Below are 12,782 nucleotides of genomic sequence, written 5' to 3'. Positions count from 1 at the left end.
AAATATGAGTCTGGCGGCAGTATTCTGGGCTGTTTGGAGTTTTTTGATAGTCTGTTCTTTACAGCCAGCATACAGTGCGTTGCAGTAGTCTAGGTGGCTTATTACCATTACCATTACCAGGGTCCAGAAGATGTATCTTGGGAAGAAAGGTTTTACTCATTGAGTTTTCCACATGGAGTGGAACATCTTTTTCGTTGTGTTCTAAGCTGCATTTCTTTCTAGATTCTAAAAAGCAGGTGCACAGGCCTCTCCAAGCCCCGTTCAGAATGCGGATGATTAGCTCTATATTTTATATCTAATTCCACAATTCTCCTTCTTAGAATATTTCCTTTTATATTTGGTTTGGTGAGAATCTTGGGTCCTCTTCATAGTTGGGGTGTACTTTGGTTCCTCTTCATAGTTGTGAGCTGATACAGCCTAGGCCAAATATATTCCGTGTATTAAAAAAGGAGGATGGAAGACCAAACGACAGCCGGCAAGGTTAAAAAGTGAGGTGAAGGAATCTATTAGAGCTAAAAGAAAAAGGAACAGACTGAAAATAATAAGAAACAGCATAAGGAATGTCAAGTCAAATGCAAAGCGCTGATAAGGAACGCAAAGAGGCACTTTGAAAAAAAGATTGTGTTGCAGGCAAAAACACATAGTAAAAATTTGGGGGGGGGGGTGGTATATTAAAAGCAAGAAACCGTCAAAAGAATCGGTTTGATTGCTAGATGACCGACGGGTAAAAGGGGCAATCACGGAAGACAAAGCCAAAGTGGCGAGATTAAATTAATTCTTTGCTTCGGTCTTCACCAAGGAAGATTTGGGAGAGATACCGGTGCCAGAAATAGTATTCAAAGCTGACAAGTCAGAGAAACTGAATGAAATCTCTATAAACCTGGAGGATATAATGGCTCTATTTGACAAACTGAAGAGTAGCAAATCTCCTGGACCGGATGGTATTCATCCCAGAGTACTGATACAATTGAAAAATGAACTTGTGGAACTATTGTTAGTAATATGTAATTTAACTTTAAAATCAAGCATGGTACCAGAAGATTGGAGGGTAGACAATGTAATGCCGATTTTTATAAAAAAGTTCCAGAGAAGATCCAGGAAACTATAGACTGGTGAGCCAGATGCCGGTGTTGGGCAAAATGGTAGAGATTAATATAAAGAACAAAATTACAGAGCATATTCAAAAGCATGGATTAATGAGACAAAGCCAACATGGATTTAGTAAAGAGAAATCTTGCCTCAACAATCTATTACATTTCTTTGAACGGATGAACAAACATGTGGATAAATGTGAGCGGTCGATATTGTGTATCTGGATTTTCAAAAGACTCCAGAGGAAACTGGAGAGTCATGGGATAGGAGGTAGTGTTCTATTGTGGATTAAAAACTGGTTAAAAGATAGAAAACAGAGAGCAGAGTTAAATGGTCAGTATTCTCAATGGAGAAGGCTAGATAGTGGGGTTACCCAGGGGTCTGTGCTGGGACCACTGCTTTTTAACATATTATAAATGATCTGGGAGTAACTAGTGAGGTAATTAAATTTGCTGATGACACAAAGTTATTCAAAGTTGTTAAATCGCAAGAGGATTGTGAAAAATTACAAGAGGACCTCACTAGACTGGGACACTGGTCATCTAAATGGCAGATGACGTTTAATATGAGCAAGTGCAAAGTGATGCATGTGGGAAAGAGGACCCTGAATTATAGCTACATAATGTAAGGTTCCACATTAGGAGTCACCAACCAGGAAAGGGTTCTAGGCGTCATCGTTGATGTTACGTTGAAACCCTCTGCATAATGTGCGGCAGTGGTGACTAAGAAACCAAACAGAATGTTAGGTATTATTAGGAAAAGAATAGAAAACAGAAATGACGACGGTATAATGCCTTTGTAATGCTCCATGGTGTGACCGCACCTTGAATACTGTATTCAATTCTGGTCACTGCATCTCAAAAAAGAAATAATGGAATTAGAAAAGGTACTTCCCTATGAGGAAAGGCTAAAGCGGCTATGGCTCTTCAGCTTGGAGAAAAGACGGCTGAGGGGAGATATCATAGAGGTCTATAAAATAATGAGTGGAGTGGAACGGGTAGACGTGAATCGTTTGATTACTCTTTCAAAAATACTAGAACTAGGGGGCACGCAATGAAGCTACAAAGTAGTAAATTTAAAACGAATCAGAGAAAATGTTTCTTCACTCAAAGTGTAATTAAACTCTGGAATTCGTTGCCAAAGAATGTAGTAAATGAAGTTAGCTTAGCGGGGTTTAAAAAGGTTTGGATGGCTTCCTAAAGGGAAAGTCCATAGACCATTATTAAAATTGACGTGGGGAAAATCCACTGCTTATTTCTGGGATAAGCAGCATAAAATGTATTGTACTTTTTGGGGCTCTTGTCACGTACTTGTGACCTGGATTGGCCACTGTTGGAAACAAGATGCTGGGCTTGATGGACCTTCGGTCTGTCCTAGTATGGCGATACTTATGTTACTATTGTACTTTGCAGCACAAATTATTCTTGTGTATAATGTTTAAATTGCAGTAAAAATAAAGTTTAAAAAATGCTGTCATCTAAAGAAAGCACCGTTACAGATGAGCAACAATGCTTTTTCCATTAACAAATAGGAATGAGTCAGGCAAACAACAGGGTGACTCCCAAGCTTAGGCCTGCTCATGTCTTTATGCATTTACAAAAACAAGCGATGCTACCTCACACAGATTGACCAAACACACTGTTCTTTATTGCGGACTTGCCAAAGCAGCAGGGCAAGGTAAAGGTCTGAAGACCAGATCACTGCTTTACAAACAGTGCCCAATGACGCAGACTTCAGGACATCCATAGCAGCTGTGGGGGTTCTAATATGATGAGACTTTGCATTACTATTTAAAGTTTGTTCGTAACAGAATTGGATGCAAAACATTTTCAAAGTGGTAGTCATGTTAAGTATGGTGCCTGAGGTAACAAAAATGGGGATACCTTGTAGACAGCTAAGTTACTTACCTGTAGCAGGTGTTCTCTGAGAACAACAAGCATTTCACACATGGGATACATCATCCACAAAGCCCACTGCGGACTCTGCCAAGTACACTGTCACTTTAAATCTTTGAGGCAATGCCCCCACCACGCCTGCGTGGGTGCTTTCTCACCCGATGTACGAGTGCGGGACCAGAAGTAAAAGCTAAGAAGATAACTCCAAGAGGAGGTGGGAGGGATGTGATGCCTGCTGTCCTTGGAGAACACCAAATAACTTAGATTTGTCCAAGGATAAGCAGGCATAATATTCTCACATATAGGACTCACTAGCTACAAAATGAGCATCAATTCTGTAACTAAAGAGATAGTAAGCTTGGAGGAAATAACAGGCCGAAGGGAGGAACTAAATTATAAACAATAAAAATATTGCTGGACTGCCTGTCCAAATCAGCTATCCTGCTTGGAATGCTGCTCCAAACAGTAGTGAGCAGTGAAGGTGTGGATAGAAGACCACGTAGCAGCCTTGCAAATGTCTTGAATAGAAGCAGAGCAGAAATGGACTACTGAAGCTGCCATGGCTCTTACATTGTAAGCAGTGACCCGGCTGTGGACGATAAGCCCAGCCTGAGTATATGTGTAGGAGATGCAGGCAGCCAGCCAAGTAGAGATTGTACATTGTTAGAGCAATCTACAGTATGCTAGAGTAATCTCCCGGATGAGAATGTGGCTTAGAGAAGAAGATAGGTAATACAATCAACCAATTAAGTTGGAACGCCGATCACCTTTAGAAAGGAATTTGGGGTGGGTTTGGAGTACAGCCCTGTCATGGTAGAACCTGGTGTAAGTTGAGTCTACCACAAGGGCATGAAGCTCGCTGACTCTTCTGGCAGAAGTAAGAGCTATTAAGAACAATATATGTGAAGAACTTTAGAGAACAGGAACAAAGTGGTTCAAATGGAGATTTCATGAGAGCTGTTAGGATGACATTGAGATCTCATGCCACCAGAGGTGGCTTGAGATGAGGATTAGTATGAAACAACCCTTTCATGAATCTGACTATTTTGGGATGAATTGAAACTAACTTACTATCGACTTTAGAATGAAACGCACTGATGGCGCTCAAATATACTCTGAGCTAGTTTTGTGTCCAGAATCCAAGATGGAGGAAGCACTCGATAAGGGCAGGTAGAGAGTATGTAGTAGGGTTGAGCAATCTAGCTGAACACCAGAGAAAGAATATTTTCCACTTTAAATGGTAACATTTTGTGGAAGGTTTCCTAGAGGCAAGGACTACTCTAGAGTCTCCTTGAATGCAAATCTATGTCATCAGGTACCAAGCTGACAGAGCCAGAGTGTGAGGGTCTCGATGAAGGAGGGATCCTCATTCTGTGTTATTAGGCTTGGAAAAGGATCAAATGAATGGTTCTCTGGATGACAGCTCTAGGAGAAGAGGGAACCAGATTTGATGAAGGAGCAATTAGAATCATGGTCCCTTTGGCTTGGCGCAGTTTGAGAAGAGTTTTTCCTAAGAGATGCAGTGGGGGATAAGCGTATAGAAGATCCAACCCCCAGTGGAGCAAGAAGGCATCTGGGACTATACGGTTGAGAGCACAGAGTCTGGAACAGAAGCAGGGAAGCTTGTTGCTCTGAGGAGAAATGAATAGGTCTATTGCTGGGGTTCCCCACTGCTGGAATATTTGATGATGAGAAACCATTCATGAGGTTCAAGAACTCTGCTCAGTTTGTTTGTTTCAGCATTCTGCTTGCCAGCTAAATAAACAGCTCATAAAGATGTTTCTGGAAGCCGCCCAAATCCAGATTTAGTTTACTTGTCAACAGAGGAGGTAAAAACGGGTTCCTCCCTGTTTGTTCAGGTAATACATTGCTACTTGATTGTCTGTTCTAACTAGTATATCCTGATTGAGAATATGACTCTGGAAAGTTTTGAGAGCATTCCAAACAGCTCACAATTCCAGGAGATTGATATGATGTTGTTGCTCTCATGGGGACCAAGAACCCTGTGTATGGAGAACTTGAAAGTGAGCTCCCAAACCTGTCATGGAAGCATCTGTGGTGAGAACCTTGTGATGTGAAAGGGGTTGGAACGGAAGACCTCGGGTGAGATTGTGGGACACCGTCCACCACTGTAGAGAGTGGCATAGCTGTGGAGTTATTTGAATTTCAGCAGAAAGTAACCCCGTGGCTTGGGACCATTGGGAGAGTGTTCACTGAGGAATTCGGAGTGAAGACAAGCCAATCATGTTACATAGATTGTTGAAGCCATGTGACTGAGAAGGCAGAGCATCTGGCGAGCAGGTGTATGAGTTGACTGGGATACCTGAGTGGTGAGATGTAATATATTGTTCCTTGGTTAAGGAAGGAATGCTCGACCTCAAGCTGTATTGAGGAAAACCCCTATGAACTTTAAGGTCTGCACCGGCTGAAGGTGTGATTTGGGGAAGCTGATGACAAATCCAAGGAGTTCTAGAAGTCATATCACGGACTGTATGGAAGCACTGGAGGACTCCTGAGAGGCTGCTTTGATTAACCAATCGTCCAGGTAGAAGATGTAGATGCCCCACCCGTGAAGTATTGCAATTAGACACTTCGTGAAGACTTGAGGAGTCAAGACCAAGCCAAATTGTAAGACCATGTATTAATATTGCAGAGTTTCATAGCGGAAGTGGAGGAATTTTCTGTGTGCAGGGAGAATAGATATGTGGGTATATGTTTCCTTGAGGTCTAGAGAGCAAAGCCAATCAATGAGTTGTATCATGGGATACCATGCGAACCTTTAGCCCTAGATAATAACAAGAAAAACTAGTGTACATAGTTATGGTATGAAAATAACTGAGAAAAACAAAATAAAAATAAAGTTGTCCAAATCCACATACTAAACAAACGACAGAGTCAAACTGTGCTACACCCTCTTGAAGAAACTACCCAATCACCTAATCATCATCTCTCTATATAAAAAGCAACACCAACGTTCTATGAAGCCTCCAGCCAGAAGTGTGAAGGGGGCGAGATATCCGGTTTCCCTATGAGTGTCTGCCCCACCCTCTCTGTAACACAGTCAGTGAAGGAAAACAGCAGAGCACGAAATCAAATCGCTGGCTCTGTAACAGTGAAGGACTCAGAGGGGGGAGGGGAGAGAGGCCAGAGGGCAGGGACACACACACTCCCACATGCACACAGAAGAAAACATTGCTAGCCCCCGTTTCATTTGCATCAGAAACGGGGCTTTTTTACTAGTCCTATATAATAGAGAGAGTAAGACCAACAAAGAACTCTCAGAACTGGAACACAACATAAGGAACCAATGTACCACTCATCAGGGGCATAGCCAGATGGCCAATTTTGGGTGGGCCTGAGCCCAAGGTGGGTGGGCATGGAATTCGTCCTCCCAGCCCCCTACAGTTTGCTCCTCTCTCCACCCTTCCCTGCCCACAAACCCCAAATATTAAATACTTGAACTGGCGGGGATCCCCAAACCCTGCCAGCTGAAGATTTCCTCCTCCTTCTCGAGTAGCCAGCACTCTTCTAAACAGCAGCCGACAGCACTTGCCTCAAACTGATGCTGCTGCCGGCAGGCCATGCATGCTCAGTGCTTTTGCATGTGTGAAACTGAACATGTGTGGAAGGGCCGGTCTCAGCATCAGCTCAAGGCAAGTGCTGCTGGCTGACATTTGGAAGGAAAGAAAATCTTCAGCTGGCAAGGTTTTGGGATCCCCACCAGTCACAGTTTTGGGTGGGCCTGAGTTGAAAGTGGGTGGGCCCTGGCCCACCTAGGCCCACCTGTGGCTATGCCACTACTACTACTACAACTATTTAGCATTTCTATAGCGCTACAAGGCGTACGTAGCACTGCACAAACATAGAAGAAAGACAGTCCCTGCTCAAAGAGCTTACAATCTAATAGACAAAAAATAAATAAAGTAAGCAAATCAAATCAATTAATGTGAACGGGAAGGAAGAGAGGAGGGTAGGTGGAGGCGAGTGGGTACAAGTGGTTACGAGTCAAAAGCAATGTTAAAGAAGTGGGCTTTCAGTCTAGATTTAAAGGTGGCCAAGGATGGGGCAAGACGTAGGGGCTCAGGAAGTTTATTCCAGGCGTAGGGTGCAGCGAGACAGAAGGCGCGAAGTCTGGAGTTGGCAGTAGTGGAGAAGGGAACAGATAAGAAGGATTTATCCATGGAGCGGAGTGCACGGGAAGGGGTGTAGGGAAGGACGAGTGTGGAGAGATACTGGGGAGCAGCAGAGTGAGTACATTTATAGGTTAGTAGAAGAAGTTTGAACAGGATGCGAAAACGGATAGGGAGCCAGTGAAGGGTCTTGAGGAGAGGGGTAGTATGAGTAAAGCGACCCTGGCGGAAGATGAGACGGGGCAGCAGAGTTTGAACCGACTGGAGAGGGGAGAGGTGACTAAGTGGGAGGACAGCAAAAAGCAGAGAGGTGACAAGGGTGTGGATGAGGGTTTTGGTAGAGTGCTCGGAAAGAAAGGGGCGCCACTGCCACTCATGCCCTAACTGGATGGTGGTGACCAAAAATAGCATCAACCAAGGAGAGGCAATCCAAAGTATGAACATTGAAGATGCATACAGGAAGAACAATGAGTCTTCTGAAATGGGTTGCGTCAAAAGTTTTACTGAAGGACCCGATCGGCTGTTTCCGCAAATGCCTGCATCAGGGATTGTAGGTATAGTGAATAGGTTCTTACTCTTTATTTTTATTTTGTCAAAAATCAATAGCAATATGGATGCTAACCAACATGCAGTGGTTGAAAACAAAAATCCTCAACTACTGAAAAATAGCAAACAGAATGTTAGGAATTATTAGGAAAGGAACAGAAAGTAAGGCAAAGCATGTGCTCATCTTCTGTGGAGCAGTGAGGATACTTTCTCTTTACTTCCACTCAGCTTGCAACAAGCTTGTTGAACCAGTTTTTGTCCTGTGGCTTCCTCTTTCTTTACATTTTGTGTAAACCTTGCACAGGCCAGAACTCTTCCTTCCCTTTTATTTTGCTTAGTCAGGTGTTTTGGTCTTTTACAAAATTTTAAAAAAAGTTTCTGCAGCTCATCAGGCCACCTTAGGCCTAGAGCACCCTGGTTGGGTTTTTCATTTTCAAGATTGAGCTGTTTGATTTCACCTCAGAAAACTCCCAATGGTTTTAAAAAGTGCACCCTGCACAACAGGATCATGTCCCTTATGGATACCCATAATTAGTGCCTGCAATGCCTGGGGCCCAACCATAATAATTTATCATTTATTTGAAATTTGCTAATCTGCCTTATCTGGGGTACAGGTCAAGGTGGTTTACAGAATATAATCCTTCTCTTTGTGTTCACAGATATCAAAGAAAGGGATTAGAGGTCATCAAAATCATTGCGAGCTACATTTAGGCACCACCAAATCTGGTCCATTGATTCAGCATCAGAGGCATTGGGCTCAATGGCTCCGGGAGTACATTGGACATTGGGGATGCATCAATATTGAGGAGGTTTCTACCTGCCTCGACATCAAACATCAGTAGCAACCATCAGGATCGTGCATCCTCCAATCCCAACCTGAGGCTGAGGAAGGGTTCATCTTTGTCCTCATTGACACCGAGGGACCCTGATACCATACATCAGGCAGAGACTAAGAAGTATCGGCACTGATCCCCCTCAAGGCAAGATGTTGAGAGCATTGAGGCATCAAAGTCTTCAATACTCTCAAAGCACCTTGGATGTGAGGAAAGTTCATCCTCCAAGGAACTGGATGGAGTATGACAGCCAAGATGAAATCACAAATTCAGCTCCGGTGACTTCCATGGTCGTGACTCCACCAGCTGGTCCGCAGCCTTTACCAATGGTGGCTCTAGAGCCACGATGCAGGAAGAGATGGGCGTTTCCTGGCCTGGCACAATGCTGTAGCATCAAGGGCACCGACATGAGCTCTTCTTGTGCCCCAACCCACTTGAGGCCCATTCACTGCTTGCCAGGTATGCATCAATACCAGTATCTCGAAGGAAGTTGGATTCGATGTACACTGACACCATGTCAATCTCCAACCCCTCACGGGAGGAAGCTTCCTCAGGGAGTTGCAGGTCTCTAGTTCTTCAGTATCCTTGCCCTGGGCCTGACTGACATGTCAGTAGATTGAGGTAGGCAAGACTCAGACACACTTTAAGGAGCATTTTTATGATTTGGACCACTCTAGAGTGTCTGAGGAGGCACCAGGGGATCTCCTGGAAGAGAGGTATGTTGGTATCCCTTCAGACCCCTCCCCCCCACACAAAAGAAGAAAATCTCCAGGGAAATGGCTAAGTTTGTCCCATTTGATTTTAAATCGGAGGATGAGCCCAGGGCTGAGTTGTTGGACATCCTTCAGTTTGATGCCCTCAAACGAAAGCTGCCCTGCCTGTGTACAGAATTCTTAAAATATACAGATGAAGCAGTGAGAGACATCCTTCCCCACCTCTCCCCCCCCCCAATACATCTGATCATCAAGACGGTTGACTCTGTGTATAGAGTTCAGAAGGCTCCCGGATTTGACAAGCTTCAGCGTCCTCATTCTATAGTGGTTGAATGCACTCTCAGCCAAGAGTTCCAAACTTTCAGGGAGGGAGGCTTAGACGTTGGAGGCTTTTGGGATGAAGTTCTTTCAGAACTCTTTACTTACATCCCGCATAGCTTCTTACCAACTCTTAAAGAGAATGCACTTGCAGAACATTGTGTGCAGTGTGGCAGAGTTCTCAGACACTATCCTTCTGGGTAGGTAGAGGAACTCCATCAGCAAGTAGCCAAAGAATAGGAGTGTGGAAAGTAGATGGTCCAGGCAACCTTTGGTATTTTCAAGATGGCATCCGCTATGGGTATTGGGTTATGCAGACTCACCTGACTGTGTGCCCGAGACCCAGACTCTGCAGTTTAATAATGTTTGTAGGTTTTTTAAATTTTATTTTGTTTTTTTTTGTATTTTATGATTATGTTTTTTTGTTACCCGTTTAGATCAATTGGATAATATGGGATATAAAACTGATAAATAAATTAAGCTGGTGGACGTTCCATGCTGGGGTGAAAATCGTTTCAGTGTCAAGGTGGAGGAGGTCACCGAACTCATCAAGAAACACTATCATCGTCACTGTCCCAGACCACTCCTAGCTTGACCTCCACATCCAAGAGATTTATTTATTTATTTATTGCATTTGTATCCCACATTTTCCCACCTCTTTGCGGGCTCAGTGTGGCTTACAATAAGATATGAATAATGGAAATACATTTGTTACAACTTGGTTATGGATTACATTGTACAGAGTTATGCGAGACATTCGATTATCATTAGGAATATAACAATGGGACATCAACATAGAAACATTGGGAGGAGAACGTGGGACAATTGATTACAGGATGAGATGTACTGTCAGGGGGCAAAGAAGGACCTATTACTCTGAAAGGCATAGGTTCCTTTCTCCCTCTTGACCTTCCCAGAACACTCAGGGGTTTCACGCCCACCTCAAGGCAGCAGAGGCCCCAGAAGGCCCAACCAGCTCCCCAGTCTAAAGCACAGATGAGCTTCTGAGTGGCTCCAGGAAAGTATAGCAGCAATCACAGTAATTGACCTGGACGGCCTATCGGTAGGAGCTAAGTTGAATTTTTACCAAGCAAAGGTGGCCCCTACAGTTGGAAACTGTCCCTCCCAAATACTCTCCTAGACAACAACCTAATTTTTGACTCCTTCCTAGAGAGCATTGCCACCATACAGTGCTCGGATTTCACTCACTATTCTAGCAGAGGTAACATGAGTAACATAGTAGATGACGGCAGAAAAAGACCTGCACGGTCCATCCAGTCTGCCCAAGAAATGTGCCACTTTTTTGTGTATACCTTACCTTGATTTGTACTTGTCTTTTTCAGGGCACAGACCGTACAAGTCTGCCCAGCACTATCTCCGCCTCCCAACCACCAGCCCCGCCTCCCACTACCGGCTCTGCCACCCAATCTCGGCTAAGCTCCTTAGGATCCATTCCTTCTGAACAGGATTCCTTTATGTTTATCCCACGCGTGTTTGAATTCTGTTACCGTTTTCATTTCCACCACCTCCCGCGGGAGGGCATTCCAAGCATCCACTACTCTCTCCGTGAAAAAATACTTCCTGACATTTTTCTTGAGTCTGCCCCCCTTCAATCGCATTTCATGTCCTCTCGTTCTACCATCTTCCCATCTCCGGAAAAGGTTCGTTTGCAGATTAATACCTTTCAAATATTTGAACGTCTGTATCATATCACCCCTGTTTCTCCTTTCCTCCAGGGTATACATGTTCAGGTCAGCAAGTCTCTCCTCATACGTCTTGTAACGCAAATCCCATACCATTCTCGTAGCTTTTCTTTGCACCGCTTCGATTCTTTTTACATCCTTCGCAAGGTACGGCCTCCAAAACTGAACACAATACTCCAGATGGGTAACAGCTAATAGGAAGAGCACATTTCATTTAAAGTGCTGCACAGAAGTGGACTCCAGTGATTCAAATAAGGAACTTCACAAGAGAAGCTAAAACAAGATTAACTTCCCATGTGATAGGGTGCTTCAGCAGTGTGGTTTATTTTGGAAGAAGTCCATTAAATAATGGGACAATCAATTGAAACTAGGGGTGGGCATTTACTATTAATTCACTTAATTTTTATAAATTTGAACTAGGATTACATTTTTTAATCATGATCAAAATTTTTATCTCCTGTCTGTTGTCCAGCATTATTTTCTCTCCCCTGCCCATCCTATTTCACCTTGACATAACGTAGCAGAGGGAAGGTACTAATGTCAATTGAAAGTAGATGTGGAAATTACTGCCAGAGACCCTATGAAGAACCAGATAAATGTTAAGCTAAATTAGGGGGGGGGGGGGGTGGAGATGATGGACCTATGTGCTGGGGGGGGGGGGGGGGTTAGCAGCAGAAACAGGAGAGGAGAAAATTGGATGTTTGTACATCAGGGGTAACAGATTTAGCAGCAGAAGGGAGTGTATTTACAGGGGAAGATGCAGCAGGAGAGGAGAATGAAGGGGAGAGGGAGCCATGTGCTGTGGGAGGGAAGTGTGTGTCTGCAACTTTTCATTATATTCAGCAGGTTAAAAAATTTCCATGCACCAAGTCATCCAACCCAGAGTTGAGATTAATCATGTGACTACAAAGTTTAATACCACGATTAATTTTGATTAAAATTTTTAATCGTTGCCCCCCCCCCCCCCCAATTGAAACATGGCCTATTCAGCCTGCCCATCCCTACCATCTACTATCCCTTCCTCTCCCTTACAGATCTCATTGCTTATCCGATGCTTTCTCAAATTCAGATACAGTCTCGGTCTCCACCACCTCCACCAGGAAGCCATTCCACACATCCTTTCCATGAAGAAGTATTTGCTTAGATTCCCCCTCACTCTATGCCTCTCATTTACTGTCTGTATTGACTAGATTGTGAAAGAGAAGAAAACTGTTTATTATGTGTCTCTACAGCAGTGTACATCTTGTACACATTATGCAAATCATGACAATAATAATAATCATGTATTTATAATATAGAGAGTTGCTAGGCAATCACAAGAAGAGTGGACTCAAAGGACTTCTGGTCATTTTTCAGCCTAACCAAATGTGTAATAGGGGCTGCTTACCAGATCTGGTTGTAGAGGAGTCGCTCTATAATCTCCTCCCGTTTCCCTGTGGAAAAAGAAATAAGAAAATTTAAATAATTCTCTTATTATTTCTTATTCTGGTGGTTCATTTTTCTGCAGCATTCTCTCAGGGACAGAGGGTGGCAGGTTATACCAGGCTTCTGC

At 43.6% G+C, this 12,782-nt stretch overlaps 1 protein-coding gene across 2 annotated transcripts in view; it reads right to left on the bottom strand.

The window, feature by feature from the left end:
* Window positions 1–12,782, bottom strand: part of SPAG8 (sperm associated antigen 8) — a 59,012-nt gene that overhangs the window by 36,883 nt on the left and 9,347 nt on the right. For both annotated transcript variants that reach the window (XM_030191871.1, XM_030191870.1), the window contains one exon: window positions 12,618–12,663. In XM_030191871.1, the coding sequence (XP_030047731.1) occupies window positions 12,618–12,663 (46 nt within the window). The remainder of the gene's footprint in view (window positions 1–12,617; window positions 12,664–12,782) is intronic.

Source organism: Microcaecilia unicolor, chromosome 2, assembly GCF_901765095.1.
Source record: "Microcaecilia unicolor chromosome 2, aMicUni1.1, whole genome shotgun sequence".
Taxonomy (NCBI): Eukaryota; Metazoa; Chordata; class Amphibia; order Gymnophiona; family Siphonopidae; genus Microcaecilia; species Microcaecilia unicolor.
Note: the sequence above shows the minus strand (reverse complement) of the source record. Positions and strands in the feature narration are given on the sequence as shown.